The sequence below is a fragment of the Adiantum capillus-veneris genome, chromosome 17 (genome assembly GCF_014529385.1).
Source record: "Adiantum capillus-veneris isolate H3 chromosome 17, ASM1452938v2, whole genome shotgun sequence".
NCBI lineage: Eukaryota > Viridiplantae > Streptophyta > Polypodiopsida > Polypodiales > Pteridaceae > Adiantum > Adiantum capillus-veneris.
In genome coordinates, this window is record NC_140947.1 from 2288597 (window position 1) to 2305691 (window position 17095).

At 40.0% G+C, this 17095-nt stretch overlaps 1 protein-coding gene across 5 annotated transcripts in view; it reads left to right on the plus strand.

Moving 5' to 3' along the window:
* The window catches only part of LOC147436718 (flagellar WD repeat-containing protein Pf20-like), a 133826-nt gene extending 131197 nt beyond the window's left edge, over positions 1-2629 (plus strand). For 2 of the 5 annotated variants that reach the window (XM_086486158.1, XM_086486162.1), the window contains one exon: positions 1975-2629. In XM_086486158.1, the coding sequence (XP_086342284.1) occupies positions 1975-2113 (139 nt within the window). In that variant the 3' untranslated portion in view covers positions 2114-2629. The remainder of the gene's footprint in view (positions 1-1974) is intronic. The other 3 variants (XM_086486159.1, XM_086486160.1, XM_086486161.1) reach the window with 3 other exon arrangements.
* Positions 2630-17095: the final 14466 nt, after the last annotated feature.

The window sequence follows — 17095 nt, forward strand, 5'->3', positions numbered from 1 at the left end:
CAACGTATGAGATGACATTCGATGCAAGATGCTCATTGACCGCTTATTGACCTATTAAGTGCACCGCATTCCAAAACCTGGTCGATAGCCAAAAACTCCTAGTTCGCACACTCACTGAGGCGACCAAATTGGTACGGAACTAGACCCCGGTGAAACTTGAACTGCTATTATTTTAGCAACCAGAGCTCCGATTCTAGATCTGAAAAGACCAACGTGCTCCACAAAACGAGCACTTGATGCCTATGCATTTACTTCATCCCCTATCCCTCATCTGCAGTTGCCCAATCCGGTACAGATCTGCAATCAATCCCAACTTCTAATTGGCATAACTTCTTCACCGTAGCTCCAATTGACGAGCTGTAAAGACAAGCCCGTAGAGCACCTTGAGCACTACAATTTTAATCCATAAACTTCCATTTTTTATTACCTCAGACATACCCACTTTTATCATAAAAAACACAGGTTATGGCCCCTTAAAGCTATATCCGACATACATTTAGCATCAAATATTGCTTGTTATCAAGCCCTGGCCACGGCTCAATATACATATAGGTTTCAAAGAAGCTAAACTTGCATCCCCTGGACCTTTTTCCCATCATGGAAGCGGAGCGGCACGACACCGGAAACTGGCGAAGTATGTCGGAGTAGTCAATTGCAGAGCGTTCGTGAAACCAGAAGCTACCAATAAAGCTTTGTGCCAGCTGAGGAGAACCTTCCAGCTGATTTTTCTGGGGTGAAGCCTGACAACTAACAGTGTTATAGTCGCCTAGCTTGGGAAGGTCCCATGTGTCATCCATAGTGATGGGCGACTTGCAAGGGGCTTCAGAAGAGTGAAGTTCTTTATGGAGCCATGCAAATTTGCCTCGAGCTTTTCATTTCCATGGCTGTTCTTCAATATTCTCTTCGTTAATGTCATAGATCTCTTTGACATAGTAAGCACGAGGATAATGCCGGTACTAGTGGGTAAGGAAACGGTCCGACAAGTGGAGGCTTGTGATATTCAGATGTTGGGCTTCCACTTCATCAATGCCAAAGAGATGGGGAAAATGGGAAGGATCGTCACAGCTCGAAAAGAAATTATCTGGCTAGGCCGGGTGGTTGTGACAAGGAGAAGAGAGTTGGTTGAGGAGGAGAGTGGGACTGAGGAACATGAGGCTGGATAAAGTTGTCTTGATGAGTGTCGGATCGTCCACAAGCACTTGCATTATAGGAATAGAAATATAAATACTGTATTAATGTCTGCGAAAGGCCATGTTGAGTGAGTGAAAGAGTAGCTGGCGGGAGGGGTGCACTTTGTGGTCTGGATAAGTGTTAGTGAGCAGCTGAAGTGAGCTGATGTGTGTGCGCTGCGTGTGTGGAGGTGAATGTAAGGATTTGATTGCAAAGCCAGCAGGTGTGATTAGCTATGTAGATTCTGGGCAGTTCTGGGAGAGTAAGTGATTGTACAGCTATCCTGCATTTTTCGAAGGTTTGGTTTTTTAAGAAACATCATATCACCTGATGGGAAAATCAAAGGTATACTGAAGGCAGTAACCAAGCGATGGTAAGGGAGACACAAGGAAACAAGCAGGGACTCTGCCAAGGTGGAGAGGAGTGGTGCGGGTGAGTGTGTGACCAAGTGTATATGCAACTCCAAAAGGAGAAGATGGTAAATGAGAGGCAGAGAGGTAAGGGGTTGACTGGACCTGCTCTTAGTGCTCTATAGTACTATTTCAAGCTTGCTTTAGATATTATCTGTGGTGTTGGAGCTCTCGTTGCGTATGAAAATTTATGATATGAAATAAACCCTCTGGGATCAAGAGAGCTTTTCATATTTTGGTTGTCCAACCCCTTGTTCTGTTCTCTAAGTGGTTTGCATTTATCATTCCTAGTGATAGATCCTTGACCCCTTTTTTTTGGCAGTAACTTTTTCAATGCTTTTAGTGGAGTCGTTTGACACAAAAATAAGCTAAACTGCAGCTTCTTCTGATGCAGCTTTCAAGTGAATGAAACTGTCTCATCCATAACAGAGCTCCTGGGTCATGAGGATGCAGTGCAAGCCATTGTGTTTGATCCAGCATGCAAATTTATGGTTTCTGGAAGTACAGATTGTACGTTTAGAGTGTGGGCTTGAGATCACACAACTCTCGGCTTCATGTCCAGGCAGTATGGAAAGCGTGCCTTCTCTGCTTGCCATTGTACATATTAGGTTCTCCCTTCACTAATTACTGCATTGGCTGGAAAGCAACCGTACATATTCTACATATTTGCTTACAGTATTCCGATTGCAGAATATAGCTGACCGTTCCAAGCATGCTGGTTGAGTTAGAGAAAATGATTAATCTGAAGAATAATCATTTTTAATGGTTATATGAATGACAGTAGGCTGTTATCTGTAAGATCCAAAAAAAAGGAAAATTTTGACAGTTCTTTCAAACTTGGACTGTATCTTTTGCTCAGATCCGCTCTGGTTCAAGAGAACATATTTGTGCTGAATTACCTATATGTTCTTATGGATCAACATGAATTCCCTTACCCACCCAATGTATTGGGAATTACTTGCACTGATTGACACCCCCAAGTTGCTGTCAAATTACGTTTTAATTGCCGCACAACAATAGAGAGTTTTTTATTTATGTCCTACAGAGGCCGAATCGACCTATTGGACCAATTGAATACATGGGAGTTGGTACATCCCACTCTAAGGATGCCATATGAGTGAGAGAGAGAGAGAGAGAGCTTTTTAACGTCTATGTGAGTTTGAAGTTGGCCTATGAGACAAATCAAGTATACATGTGTGTATGTCTATTGGAAAAGACAAAATAGTTCAGACTGGTACAAAATAAAAGAGCGGACGTCTGGTGGGTGATGAAATCTATGGTATGGGTGGAGCACTACTACTAGGGATATGTTCATGTCTATATGTTGAGGGAAGTACAACCATGCAAATGCATCAATCTAGCTAGCTCCTTCGTGTGCTAATTGGAGGGTGTAAAATGTAGCACATGTGGAGAGGGAGAGAGAGAGAAATGAAATGAAATGTTATATTAACGTCTTCAAAAGGCCAAAGTGACCTATGAGAGAGAGAGAGAGATAGATAGATAGTTCTATTATCGTCCTGAGAGGTCAAATATGACCTATGGGACCAAATGAACATGTCACGTGGTGTGAGTGGAGTTCATAAGTGACTCTCGATGCTCAAAAATGGTTGAAATGAGCGTCGCAATAGAGAGTCCACATCGTGGTTGGGAGAGGAAGGTATGTAGGGAGAGATCATGGCTGAATATATGGGGAAAAGAGGACTCAATGTGATCAAAAGCTGAGCACTCAAGTAGTGTGTGGTACTCACTCTCTCGCACTTGACGAGGGCATAAGGTGCAAAGTCGATGACACTCCTCGCCGGTCAACGTCCTGTCTCGCAGCGTAGAGAATGGGAGCTAAGACGAATGGAGGCAATGGTGCGGATCGCACTCAACGGAATGGGCTCAAGGATGTAGGAATGGGTTCGGTTACCTCGTTCCGAGAAGAAGAGAGGTTTGTAGTTTGGGGCAACGTGTGTGGTGTAATGGCTGAAGCGAGAACCTCCGGATTTCTCCCAAGCCGTGATACATTGGCGTTGTAAGAAGGCCTCATTAACTTGGGAGTCGATCGACGCATCTTTGACCAAGTGACATGCATCCTATCTTCCAAACCATTTCTTGATATCAAGCATCCACCCCGAACTTAGTATTTTGCTCTTGCATGTCTTTTGAACCATTTGACTTGCTTCATATGCGATTCTAGGAAGTCGATGCAAAGGGCTACGTTGTGTCTTACGCATGTACTCCACAACCCTTTGCATGCCCAAGACTTCAATGGGAAGCAATCCGGACTCAAGAAGTAAGAGTATGTAGGGTGTTTGTGTCTTGACTTGGAGAAAGTTGGTGAGAAAACGCTTTTGGACATTCTCAAACTCTTTCCAAGTAAACTTCCCGATGCTTCCACTCCACACCTCCACTCCATAAAGAAGCACCGGTGTCACCAATGTGTCAAAGAGGTACTTTTTGAGAGCCCAACACTTGATCTCTCCTGCATTGCACATGTTCTCAAATGCATAATAGGCCCTCTTTCCGGCTTCCAAGCGACGCATTGCACAATCCTTTCATTTATGATTGGATGGAACCTCAAGGCCAAGGTACTTGAAGTGATCTACCACTTCAAGTTTCTCATTGTTATATACAATGCATGGATTTTCATCATTGAGGGTCTTTACAAGCATAACCTTGGTTTTGGATCCATTCACGATCAGCCCGCTATGTAGGCAAAAGCGTTCCAAGACACTCATAAGCTTTTGTGCATCTTCTAAGGTATATGCCAAGAGCGCTACATCATCGGCATAAAGCAAAAGCATGATCACCGCATTTCCAATCTTAACCTCTTCTATGCCTTCTTGCTGCATAAAGTCAAGAACCATGCATTCCAATTCATCAATGAGTAGTCCAAAGAGAGTTGGGGAAAGTGGGCATCCTTGTTTGACACCAATAGTGTTTGCAAAAAATTCTGAAATTCCATCTCCCATACGTAATCGACATATCACTTTTTGGTAGATGCGAAAGACTGCATGCATAAATTCTCTCGGTACTTGAAGGCTTTGCATACGTCTCCAAAGATTTCCTCGTGGTATCATGTCAAAAGCTTTCTTGAAATCCACAAAGCAACAATACAACTTTTTTCTTTTCAATCGAGACGCTTCCATAAGAACTTTAAGAGTGACAAGGTGATCAATAGTGCTATGATGCTTTCGAAAACCTGCTTGGTCAAGTGCACGTTTGCCATTCTTTTCAGCCCATTCACTTATCTTCATCTCCATGATACATCCAAATAACTTTGCCATTAAAGAACCAACCATTATAGTGCGATAGTTGTTCACACTATTTACATCTCCTCCTTTGTGCAAAGGTTTGATCCAATTTGCATTCCAATCATGAGGCATGCCATACTGAAGTGCAAGGTTAAACATATCGCATATCCAATATCGTGTTTTCTTGCTTGTCCATTTAATCATTTCAGCCTTGACACCTTGAAGGTCACCTGCCTTAGGAGTAGCAAGTTTGTCAAGCGCGCGGCATACATCTTCAATGGTAAAGAAGGGAGACATAAACGGAAGGGAGCTACAACACTCCATCTTATCAACATTGGGTTGCTCATAGAGATTCTTACAATGCATATAGATATCCTCAAGAGTCAAGTCACCAAAGCTCTCAACGCGCTTGCCTTTTAGATTTTGCCAAAACTTGCCGCATGCATGTGCTTTCTCTTGTGCTAAAAGAAGTTGTTTTTCGACTTCCCACCTTCTCCTCTTTTTTTGAACAAGTGCTTTGTATGTGTGTGAATATTCCAAGTAAACTTCTTTGTTTTTGATTGCATCCAAACTTAGCAAGCGTTTTCGGGCTTGACTACATTCCATGTCAAACCATTTCTTCTTGGTGCTACCCTTCTTAGACCTTTTGCAAGACATGTGTTTCACCGAAAAGCATTCCTTCGCACAAGAGAAAATTACTTCTTTGAAAAATTTCCACTTGCATTCTAATGTTGGGCTCTCTTGATGCTCGATCATGCTTAACATTTGGTCCACCATATTAGCATATATAAGTGCTCGTTTGAAGTCTAGACGTAGGTACAAATGATTCACATCATGATTGGAGGCTACATGCTCGGGCCGTTTACCACACTTGAGGTCAATACATAACATCCTATGATCCGATTCCGGATTCCATTCACCAAGTGTAAAGCTTTGTATGCATTCTAGAGTGGCTTCCGAGAACAACATATAGTCAATCACGCTAGCACCGTTGTGCTTTCTACATGTAAAGTCATTGGTGCCTTGTCATAGAGATACACCATTTGCAATGAGCATTCCGGTACTATTGCACATATGTAAAAGTGACTTTCCATAGTGATCCACTTCTTTTGCATCATTAGAACTTCGATTATACATGTATGAGTCATCCATTCTTCTTGAGACATGCGGCATGTCTACTTGTTGTATATCGTGTTGTAGCATATTTGTGCGAGCATTCATGTCCCCAAAAACAATGACTTCACCTTGATCCTTGTAATGAGCAATGTCTTCCTCTAGTTCAACAAAGGGCTGATCTCTATCCATATTCAAGCAAGCATAGAAGTTGGAGTCATAGTGAGGAATGTAGAAACCGGCCACAAACATGACTTGACCATTTGCTGGGTTGATTTTCAGCCATAAGGAGAGAGAGAGAGAGAGAGAGAGAGAGAGAGAGAGAGAGAGGAAATGAATTGGAATTTCATTTTCGTCTGCAATAGGCCTAAACCATTACATGAACTCAATCTCTTCCTCTATAAAGAACCTCTTAGGAGCAACAAGATCTACTAATCTCTATAGCTGTACGTGTCTTGGGGTGCTATTCTGGAAGAATCCGTCACCTACCTGTTAGTGGGTGCTTGGTCCTATGCTAGGGTGTGTAAAGCTTCGTAGTAAAGCATGTTTGTGCCCCCAAAACTTTAGTTATCTCCCTCTTCATGGGCCATGGCATCATGACAGAAAGCTCTTCCAAGAACCTTGTTGAAGCCGCAGTATGCATGTCATGTCTGATGATCCAGTTCATCTCTAAACATCTAAATGTGTGAAAGGTTGGCAATCTATCTGTAGTAAAGCAATGCAACTAAAACCAAGTTGACATCTGTGTGTGCCAACATCTAGTAACTCCCCCCCATGGCTGGTTGTTGAGATGACTGGAGGCCATATCTAGCATAACGATAACCTAGAAAGCTCCCACAACCTGTGTATGTTAGATGTGGGGATCCCGATTTTGTTCACTACCTCATGTGACACTACAGCCTTGCATGGGATCATCTTCTAGTCACCAATTGTCTCTCCATAGCTCTCTTGCATCATACATGTGCTAGACTATGATGGTCTAGATTAGGTCCCAAATGTGTGCGCCATACATAGTATGAATATCACAATAATATCAAATAAGCACTTTGTGTGAGGCTCTTGAAATTGTACCAACGAGCACAGCGGCTCCAAGCTTGCAAAGGTTGCATATACTTGAGTCAACCTCAAGGCTACCGGTTGCCTCGTGTAGATGGAGGAGTTTTTACAAAGAACTACATGTGTAGGACTCGACCTACTCAGCCAGTTTGTGGTGATGCCCTTACCCAGTATGCTGTGGTGTGACATATCACCTTGGTCTTGCTATGGTTCACAAACAAATCTCTCTCGTATGCATAGCTTTGTAATGCATCCAAGTATCTTTGTAGCCCCTCTCGCAGGTCAATAATGAGAACAATCTGCATAGAGAACAAGGTTATCTAAGTGTTTGAAAGCTATGCACCTCTATCTCCCTGTCTATCAAGATTGTCTAACTAGTATCTCATCAATATTCATACTAGAAAAAATAAGGGAGAGCAAACATCCATGCTTCACTCTCGATGAAGTGGAAATTGTTGATAGGCCCTATGCTGTATGCACTTTACTATCCCAATCTCAAAAAGTGCCATGACACTCAATTTAATCTGAGTCTTAGAACCTCACTCATACAATCTTTGTATGTCAATCTGGCTCTAGGTATTGTATCAAAAGCTTTCAGCAATAATTGATTCAACGTCCATGTGTTGCACCCTCCTAGATGCTAGCTCGAAGTGTAAATACACAATCGAGCGTAGGAAATTCTCTCTTGAATCCTGCATTTCCATGTGCTTGGATACCCTCTCTCTTTGCCAACGGCTAAGCTTACGTCTAAAGAGAGAACTTGAAAGCATGATGGTACAATAAATGAAGGCTACTACGGAACATAGGATCTTTGACCTTCAAAAATGACACAATCATGTTATTACGCATGTGCCAATGTATGTTCGGCATAAAGTAAATACTGGACTAGGAAATCATCTTCATGTGATCTAGTCTAGACTCTTTTGGTACATTATCTCATTTGAAACCTTTCTTGTAGAGGAGAGGACAATATTGCTGTAAGGAAATCCCAATAAAGGTAGAAACCTTTCTCATTATGACATACATTCTCAACATATCAAGAGGAGTGAGGTTCATGACTTGAGTCTATTTGTGGGTGAAAGGATAAAAAGAACTTTAAAGAAGTACGAAGCTTCTACTTGGAATGATTTCTAAAGGCACACTATGTAGCTTGAAGATATGTTGAATAAAAAGACGTGCAGCTTGTAAGTCCAATGGCAAGGAATAAAATGATCTTGCTCTTGAACTTGTCAATGATTACCGAAGCATATCATTTCCTTTTGGTGTCCTTTTGGGAAAATCCATTGCAAGGATCATCTAGTATATGCAATTGTAAACCCATGATCCATGTCTCTTTCAAACTTACATTTTTGACCAATCAAAATGTCCAAATATAGTTGGGTTGTTTGTCAAAGGAATAAGCATTCTATGGCACTTATGAGTGGATGTCCTACCTATATGTCTTGTATATGGAGGCTCATGACTCTCTTCAAGCACTTTTTCACAAAGTGGATGTCCTACCTATATGTCTTGTATATGGAGGCTCATGACTCTCTTCAAGCACATACGGAGCGAGGGTGTCTCTCCAGATGCAATCACATATGCTCTGGGTTGTTTTCAACTGATGCAAAGTCAGGGTATCTCTCCAGATGCATGTTGTCTCATGGAGAGCATTGATTTAGGAAGAGAGATAATTGTTTTTCGCAAATGCGTAGAGAGGGTATCTCTCCAAATACAACCACGTACACTTGCACCTTGAAGGCATGTGGCATTTACATAAGCGTGTCGTTTGATTACACAAGGAGTACATTGATTGCAAGATATATCCAAACGTGATACACTTCATAAAGCACAAAAAATGCTTGAGGAGCTTTGGTCCAGGATGTCGTCTCTTGAAATGGACTGATTGCGGGATATGCCCAACTTGGCCAAGGTCAAGGAGCTCTCAGAGTTTTTCAGCAAATGTGAAGTGAGGGTGTCTCTCTAGATGCAATCACCCACACCCTGGGGCTGTTTTTAGTGGATGCAAAGTGATGGTGTGTCTCCAGATGCAATGTTGTCTCATGGAGTGCATTGATTGCAGGATATGTCTAACATGGTCAAGGTCTGGAAGAGAGAGCAGGATATGTCCAACAGGGTCAGGGTCATGAAGACAGAGAGAGCTGCTTTCAGCAGATGTAGAGAAAAGATATCTCTCCAAATATAACAACGTACACTTGCACCTTCCACGCATGTGGTATTACATAAGATGCTGATATGGGCAAAACAAATTCATGATGATATTGTTAGTCGGGAGTTGTTGAAAGAAAACATCGTGCTTGGCACTACCTTGGTCGACATGTATACCAAATGTGGTGCACTTCATAAAGCACAAAAAGTTCTTGAGGAGCTTCTTGTCCGGGATGTCGTCTCTTGGAATGCAATGGTTGCAGGATATGCCCACCTTGGGTAGGGCCAAGGAGCTCTAGGCATTTTTTAGCAGATTCGAAGCGAGGGTGTCTCTCCAAATGCAATCACTGGTAGTTTTTAGTTGATACAAAGTGTGGGTGCCTCTCCAGATGCATGTTGGCTCATGGAGTGCATTGATTGCAGGATATCTCCAATAGGGTCATGGCAGCTAGAGAGAGAGAGCTGTTTTTAGCAGATGTAGAGAGATGTCATCTCTCCAAATGCAGCCTTGTACACTTGCACCTTGAAGGCATGTGGCATTACACAAGCGTGTCGCCGGGTTACACAAGGATTGCATTGGTTGCAGGATATGTCCAAATATGGTGCACTTCATAAAGCACAAAAAGTGCTTGAGGAGATTCTTGTTCAAGATGTCATCTCTTGAAATGCACAAATTCCAGGAAAGCGAAACAAACCAGTGCAAAATGGAGCATGCTAAGTGTCTGAAAGTCTCCCTCCATTCCAAATCCTAGGTTGCTTTGTTACACTTTTGTGCAATTTTCCTTGTGCATCCCCCAAGCTTAAGGAAAGTCCAAGTAGGTGTGAGGATTTTATCGTGCACTGAAGCCTCCTTTCATGTGCCTCCTTGAGAGAAAATCTCTACTTTGTTGATCATGGCCTAGGCCATGACCGTGCATTCTTGCCTTTGATTAGTTTTACTCACATGCCTTCTACATACAGCACATGGTCGAGAATCCCAATGTCGCCTTGGTTCTTGGGTTTGTAGTTGTTTAAACAACTTAGCAAAGAGCTATTGATTTAGTAAAATTATTGTTTGAGTCTTGATTGGGCTTTTAAATAAATAGTGCCTGGAGTTTGAAGTTAGATTTTTGCGAGATTACTCAAATCGCTAACATATGTGAGGTACCATCCTCCTTGGGTTTATTTGAGGTAGGCTATTTTGAAAATGGAGCAAAATACCTCCAAGAATTGATTTTCATAAATTCACAAAACACTACTTTTTGACACTTTTTGTGATAAATAGTGCTTGCTAAAAAATCACAAAACACTACTATTTATCACTTTTTGATAAATAGTAGACATTGTGACTAAGATTAAGCTCATATTGAGGTCACAATATTGATTGAATCCGATTTTGGGATTGTGCCTTTATCAAAAAACTAAGGGGACAAAGACTATTGTAAATCTTAAAACCTGAGTACAACTAAAAATCCAAGTTAAAGCAATGTGACATGGAGGACCCATAAGACTAACTAATTGTTTTACGGTTGAGGTGTCTCTCACATTCTGGTGACCAATGTGTCATTCCAAGGATTTTGATCCCTTTCTTTTTAAGTTTCTCAATTGATAGGTCTTTTCATTTCACAACCTTAGATGACTTTCCTTTCGTTTTATTCTTTTAGAATGCCAATGTGAAGTTAGAACCTTCACCTTGTTTGGTGTGCACTCTTAAAGATGTTGCATATATTATAATATTCCCGTTAAAGGTTCTTTTATACCAGTAAAACATTTGAATCTTTGTTAGAAGAGACAAAATGATACATCCACAGCTCCACTGAGATAGTCAAGAGGGTCGAGATACGCATATTTTGAACCGTTAACTTTGCATGATTTTTGCGTTGTACTTAATGCACAAAAGTTATGACACGTGCAGACTATACACTGTCTGATTTAGTTGTCTTTATATAGAGTTCCTATTCAATTTTGTTTTGGGTGCATATTTTTGTCTTGAGTTAGTTGTCTTCATAGAGAGTTCTTATTCGGGTTTGTTTAGGTTATATGTTTTTAAGCCACACACACACACACACACACACACACACACACACACACACACACACACACACGTGTACATGCATGTGGCCTGAAGATTGATCCCTACTGGTGGCTTTCATGAGAATTTTAATGACACCTTGGTCATATATTTCAAACATCAAAGGACACTTTTGTCCATTTTTCAAGGATTCACACCTATGAACTTTTGGGGGTGACCATACAAAAGAGTAGGTTGGGTTGCCTTTGCTTTTGGATGCTTCCTTATTCCATATTTAGCCCCACTGTAAACTCGAAGTTTACCAATTTTCTTGGGCACTACTAGAATAGGTGAAACCCAATCAGAATGCTCAATCTAGATGAACTCCGCATCTTTCAGTTTTTCTATTTCCTTCTTTATCTTTTTAGCAAGGGTCTCATCATAGGTATACAGTCTTTGTCTCAATGGGTTATCTCAATCGGTTAGCATCATCTCACATAGGGATTATGTGCTAACAAATCATAGGTTTTATCCCTTTTAAGTCTTTATAAGACCATGCAAAGACAACTTGGTATTCTCTAAGTATGCAAAGAAAAAAGAAAAAGAGGTCTCTCATGTTGGAGTTAGGGTTGTAGGAATGCACACACTAGAAGATGGAGAAGAAGATCAAGGCACATAACAAAGAGTCGATTACTAAGTGTGCGAATACAAGATAAAATAGCTCTAGTGATGGACATATATATAAATCACGAGGAAAAAAAAAACCTTCTAGTGAGGAAAAAAGTGGCCCTACGGTCCGAAGTGTGTTCGCACACATCACTACCATATACATGGCAACAAATCCTCCTTGTGAGTGATGCACTCAGAACGAGAGATGGCACATAGAGTATAGGGAAGTGCAATTATGGAAATGGTGAGTCCACAAGAGGAAGCAAGCCCATACCTTTGCAAAAAGATTCAAACGTCTCACAAGGCAATGCCTTTGTCTCGAGGCGTCCACTAGGAAATATGTAAGATAGCATGTGCGAACAAAATAAGGAATTTATAATTAAGTACATTTACAAAAAATTACTTACATAAAGGGTTTTTAAATTGAGAAAGTGAAAAATTTCATACATAAGGATTAGTTTCGTTTACGAAAATGCATACATAAGGGGTACATATAATACTTGAAAATATACATGTAAGGGATTATTTAAATACCACTTGTTCACAGGTGCTATATGAAATTTTTACATGGTAGACTCTCCGGGGCCTTTGTGAACATGTCTGCAAGGTTTTTTTGTGTTGACACATAAGGCAAGCCGATCTCTCCAGCTGTGAGTCTCTCCCTGACAATGTGATAATGCACCTCAATGTGCTTTGTGCAGGCATCAAGACTACGTTCCTTGCACCTACAAATGCGCTCTAACTATCAATGTAAATGAGAGTGTTAGCCAACCCCAAATCAGCCATAAGACATTTGAGCCACACACATCCAACTGTAGTTGTGATAGTTGCCTTGTACTTTGGCTCACAAGTAGAGGTGGCCATAACAGATCTTGCTCAACCAAGATATGCATGAACAACTGAGCATGAAACAAAAATCACTCATGGAGACTCATGTCATAGCACCCAACCCAATTCGAGTCAGAGAAAGCATGTAAATCTAGTGGCAATGATCCCCATGAGATAAACAACTCAAGGTTTATAATGCCACTCATGTAGCAAAAGATCCTCTTAACTGTTTGTCAATGCTTAGACCCTAGGCTATGCAGAAATTTTCTCACTTATGAGATTGCAAATTGAATTTGTCCATGTGATGGATACATAAATGAGCCAATCGATAACTATCTGGTAGAGGGGTAACATTTGCAGGATCTACAACATCATGTAGAGTCAACTTCAAACATGTCTCCATAGGAGTGGCAATTGGCTTGCAATCTTCAAGTGCAAATCTTCTTTGCAAATTTTGCACATACTTTGCCTAACATAATAAGATACCCTCATCACATTGCTTGAATTGAATGCCCAAATAATGATGCAAAAGCCCCAAATCTAATGTCTCAATTGTGACAACCCTAAATCAGCAATATGTGTTGCATTTGGACCATGACTGGGAAAACATCCACATACACAACAATGATAAGAAATACATCATCCACATGTTTCACATACAAAGTGCTCTCAAATGGACTATTAGCCACGTGTAGAAAAATGGTTGTCCATTTTCTCATGCCAATTATAAGAAGATTGCTTTAAACCATACAATTCTTTATTACATCTGCACACTTTCTTTTCCTGTCCTTTTCTTGACAAAACCACAAGGCTACATTACATACAATTCGACATACAAGTCACCATTGAAGAAAGTGGTTTTCATGCCCGACTACTATACATCCCATCCAAAATAAGCTACCAATGCACAAATGAAATGATTAGTAGTCATACAGTAAATAAGAGCAAAACTTTCTTCATAATCAATGCCCTTTTTCTAAGCGTAACTTTTTGCAACAAGCCTTGCCTTGTAGCGCAATCAATACTACCATCCCGATTATGTTTTAGCTTATAAACCCACTTTGTAACAATGGCCTTGTTGCCAGGAGGCAAATCACATAAAGACCAAGAATTGTTCTTCACAAGTGCATCATATTCATATTGCATAGAAACTTAGATGGTTTCTCCAAAGGGGGTAATGAGGAAACCATATCAAATTCATGCAAATGCATAAAATTGAAAAAATTCAGATGTCCAAAACAGGCATACCATAGTTTAGCATCTGGAACATCTTTAGAATGAGTAACTACCTTTGCAAAGTTTTCCACACACTTGTCATAAGAATTGTGTCAATCACAAACTATACAACACGATTAAGTTTGAAGGAACTGCCATTAATTGTAGTGATTACATAAAAAAATGTGAAGGAAGTGCCTTTAACTGAAGTGAGAACATCAATAAGTGTGAAGAAACTACCATTAACTGTAGCGAGCACAAATTTTTGGACTCTTTAAACTAAATAAGAGGCATTGTTGGCACATGTGACAATATTCCCATTAGGGACAACAACAAGAGAAGTGAATAAGTCATGATGAGATGTAATGCGCTTTGTAGAACCACTATCAAAATACCACACATGTGAATTTGTAGCTTCAATCATGCATGCATCATGGACAGAAGGGTCATCCTCACACTGCACACTAGAAGACCATTCTGTATCAACACTAGAAGTTGCTGATTCTATAGTGTCTACACAGCTGCTGATCCTATAATTGTTGAGTCTATAGTGGCCACATTTGAAGAAGATTCATTTTCCTTTCTTATGTGACTCTTTAGCCTTTAGCTTAAACGGTTGCTTTATCAAATAATTAGCAGCTCTGCAATAGCTACAATGCAGTTTTTTCTTTCCTTTGTTAGCAAATCTTCCAAATGCATTTCTGTTATCACAATCAAATTAGAAAAGTTAAAAATTCTCCCCTTAGTAGTATGTTGGTCTGAGACCTTTGAAATACTAGTAGTTAAGTGGTGCTCATATGTCCATTTTGACCAAAAAAGGTATCATGCCTCTTGTGATGGATAATCCCAATTTTGACACAAATGTTCAGTATCACAATACTAAACATTTTTTCCAAAGATGAATTTCCTTGGATTGGTCTTGTTCTTTGCTATATTTGGAGCCTATTGGTATTTCCATTGAGAAATTCGGGATTGCACATTTGTTGTAGGAAGTCTGTATTGCGCCAGAGCTCTATGAAATGCACTTCTTGGCCTCAAACTTGTCATGATGGTCCAAACTAAGACACAACTATTTTTGTGACATCATAATGGCTTGATACAACTATTGGGTTGATAAATGCCAGCCTTTTCACATTGGTTTCCTTGTATGAACTATTAGACACTTTAGAGCATGTTTTAGTCCTTCTTTGGCTTACGTGGGAACTATTCATTTGTTTCCCATTCTTAATGCTGGAGCATTAAAGCATGCGGTGGAAAGTGCTTCAAGGAAAAAATTTAGCATATGTGACACCAAAAGATGTCCCAATAGCTTTCACTTTTTCACGAAGGGTTTTTGATGTAGAAGCTTCTCCACTCATATTTCACAGTGCTCAGTGTGTGAGTGTCCTTTGGACTTTTCTCTGCTAATAGACTAAACTTCAAATACATAGACTTTGACTATTATGCTCACCCATACCAACATGCTCAACACAACTTCAATATGCTCAACTCCTCTAGTTTGAGCAATTTTTAGAAAAGCTAAAACTCTTAGACTATACAGAATATACTTGAAGGGTTGGGACAAATGCCTTGCTCAATTGTTGGCTTGGGTACCCACCTCTATCTATACCAAAGCATGTTCTTTGTATCCTAGTAGTGATTAACATGAGATTCTTGAGCTTGTGTAAAAAACGTTTTCAAAAAATGCAAGCTTGTACCTTCCAAAGAAAGAAAGTGAGATGTTTCCATGTATATGTTTGTGATGTGTGTGAACACACTTAGGACCATTGGGACACCTTTTTCCCTCACTAGGAGCTATTTTTCCCCATGCTTTGTATATACATCCACCACTCTAAGGTTATCTTATTTTGTACTCGCATACTTACTAATTGACTCTTTGTTTTGTACCTTGATAGTCTTCTTGATCTCCAATGTGCATTCTTATAAACATAATTCTAGCAATTGATATCAGAGCAGGTTTTGTCTCCTCAAGCATAGTCACTAGTGTTGCAAGCACCCCATGCTCACTTTCTCCGATTTGGCTGAGCTTTGGTGAGTGTTAATAGGTCAATATATACTTTGGAATTTTGTCTAGTGCAAATTTTCAATAGCAGGTCTTCGATAGTCTACTATGGTTATGCTATATAGTATGAATAGTCTCTACTCAATTCATATATTTTCTACATTACTTGTAGTGAGAGCAATGATGTTTTCAAATGTTATCTTTTGATAACAAAATGCATGGAGACAACTAACCATTGTGGGCTTACATGATGCAGCATGTACTTATTTCCAACGGTGTATGGAACATTGTTAAATTTTTTTTATATATGCCTAGGTTCTGTGGAGGATGTTGAAGGTTCTGGCATTTTTGCTCCTACTACTAGTGTTGTTTTACCTACAGCTGAACACAGTCATTGGGATAGTAGAGGTATGCAAGTACATGCATTGATTGCGCTATCTGTCAAGTGCACTGTTATTAAATTGTATGCAAATAAAAATAGCATGTTTGCACAAATAGCTAGAATCAAAGATCATGCACGAGTAAGATGAAATGGAAAATTTTAATGAGAAAACTTATCACTGCAACTAAAGTCATTCCAGACCATTCACTTGAGCAAACTGTCTTGGATGTATTACCAAATTCATATCAGATTTTTGCTTCAGACTTTGAAGCTCGTTGTAAAAGGAAATGATAATGTTCTTAAGTTTGAGGGATGGTCAGTTTGTTGTTGCAAGAGGCTATGTTAAGAAATAAATAGGGCTAAGCAATGCATTGTTCATCAGGATTTTGTTGTTGCACAAAGAAGAGGTAGCAATAACAATGATGCTACTTCCAATGTTCCTTCTTTAGGTAGCAAGCCATGTACAATTTCTACATACCATGGGGAGTGTGTGGGAAAAGTATGGCCAAATTTGAGCAAGAAAGTTTAGTATTACAGTATTGAACATTTGTTCACAACACCAATTTCATAGCCATAAAGCCAAAATTGGACCCAACACCTCATTCATTGATCCAAACTCATCAAAAGTTGCCATGTGACATTGCCATAAGGTGTACATTTAATTACCATTGCCAAAATTCCATGTCATGAACGATTATTAGTATTGTGGTATTAAAAAATTATTCACAAGGGGGTAACTCTGATCACCAATATGTTGGCACATGTTTGCTAAGTCCGCTCACCAAATCTCAACTCATTAGATCTATAAATCATCACACATCACAAGGGAAGCGAATTGTAGAGTTTGCCAAGTAGATCCGTTGTAGAGAAGTC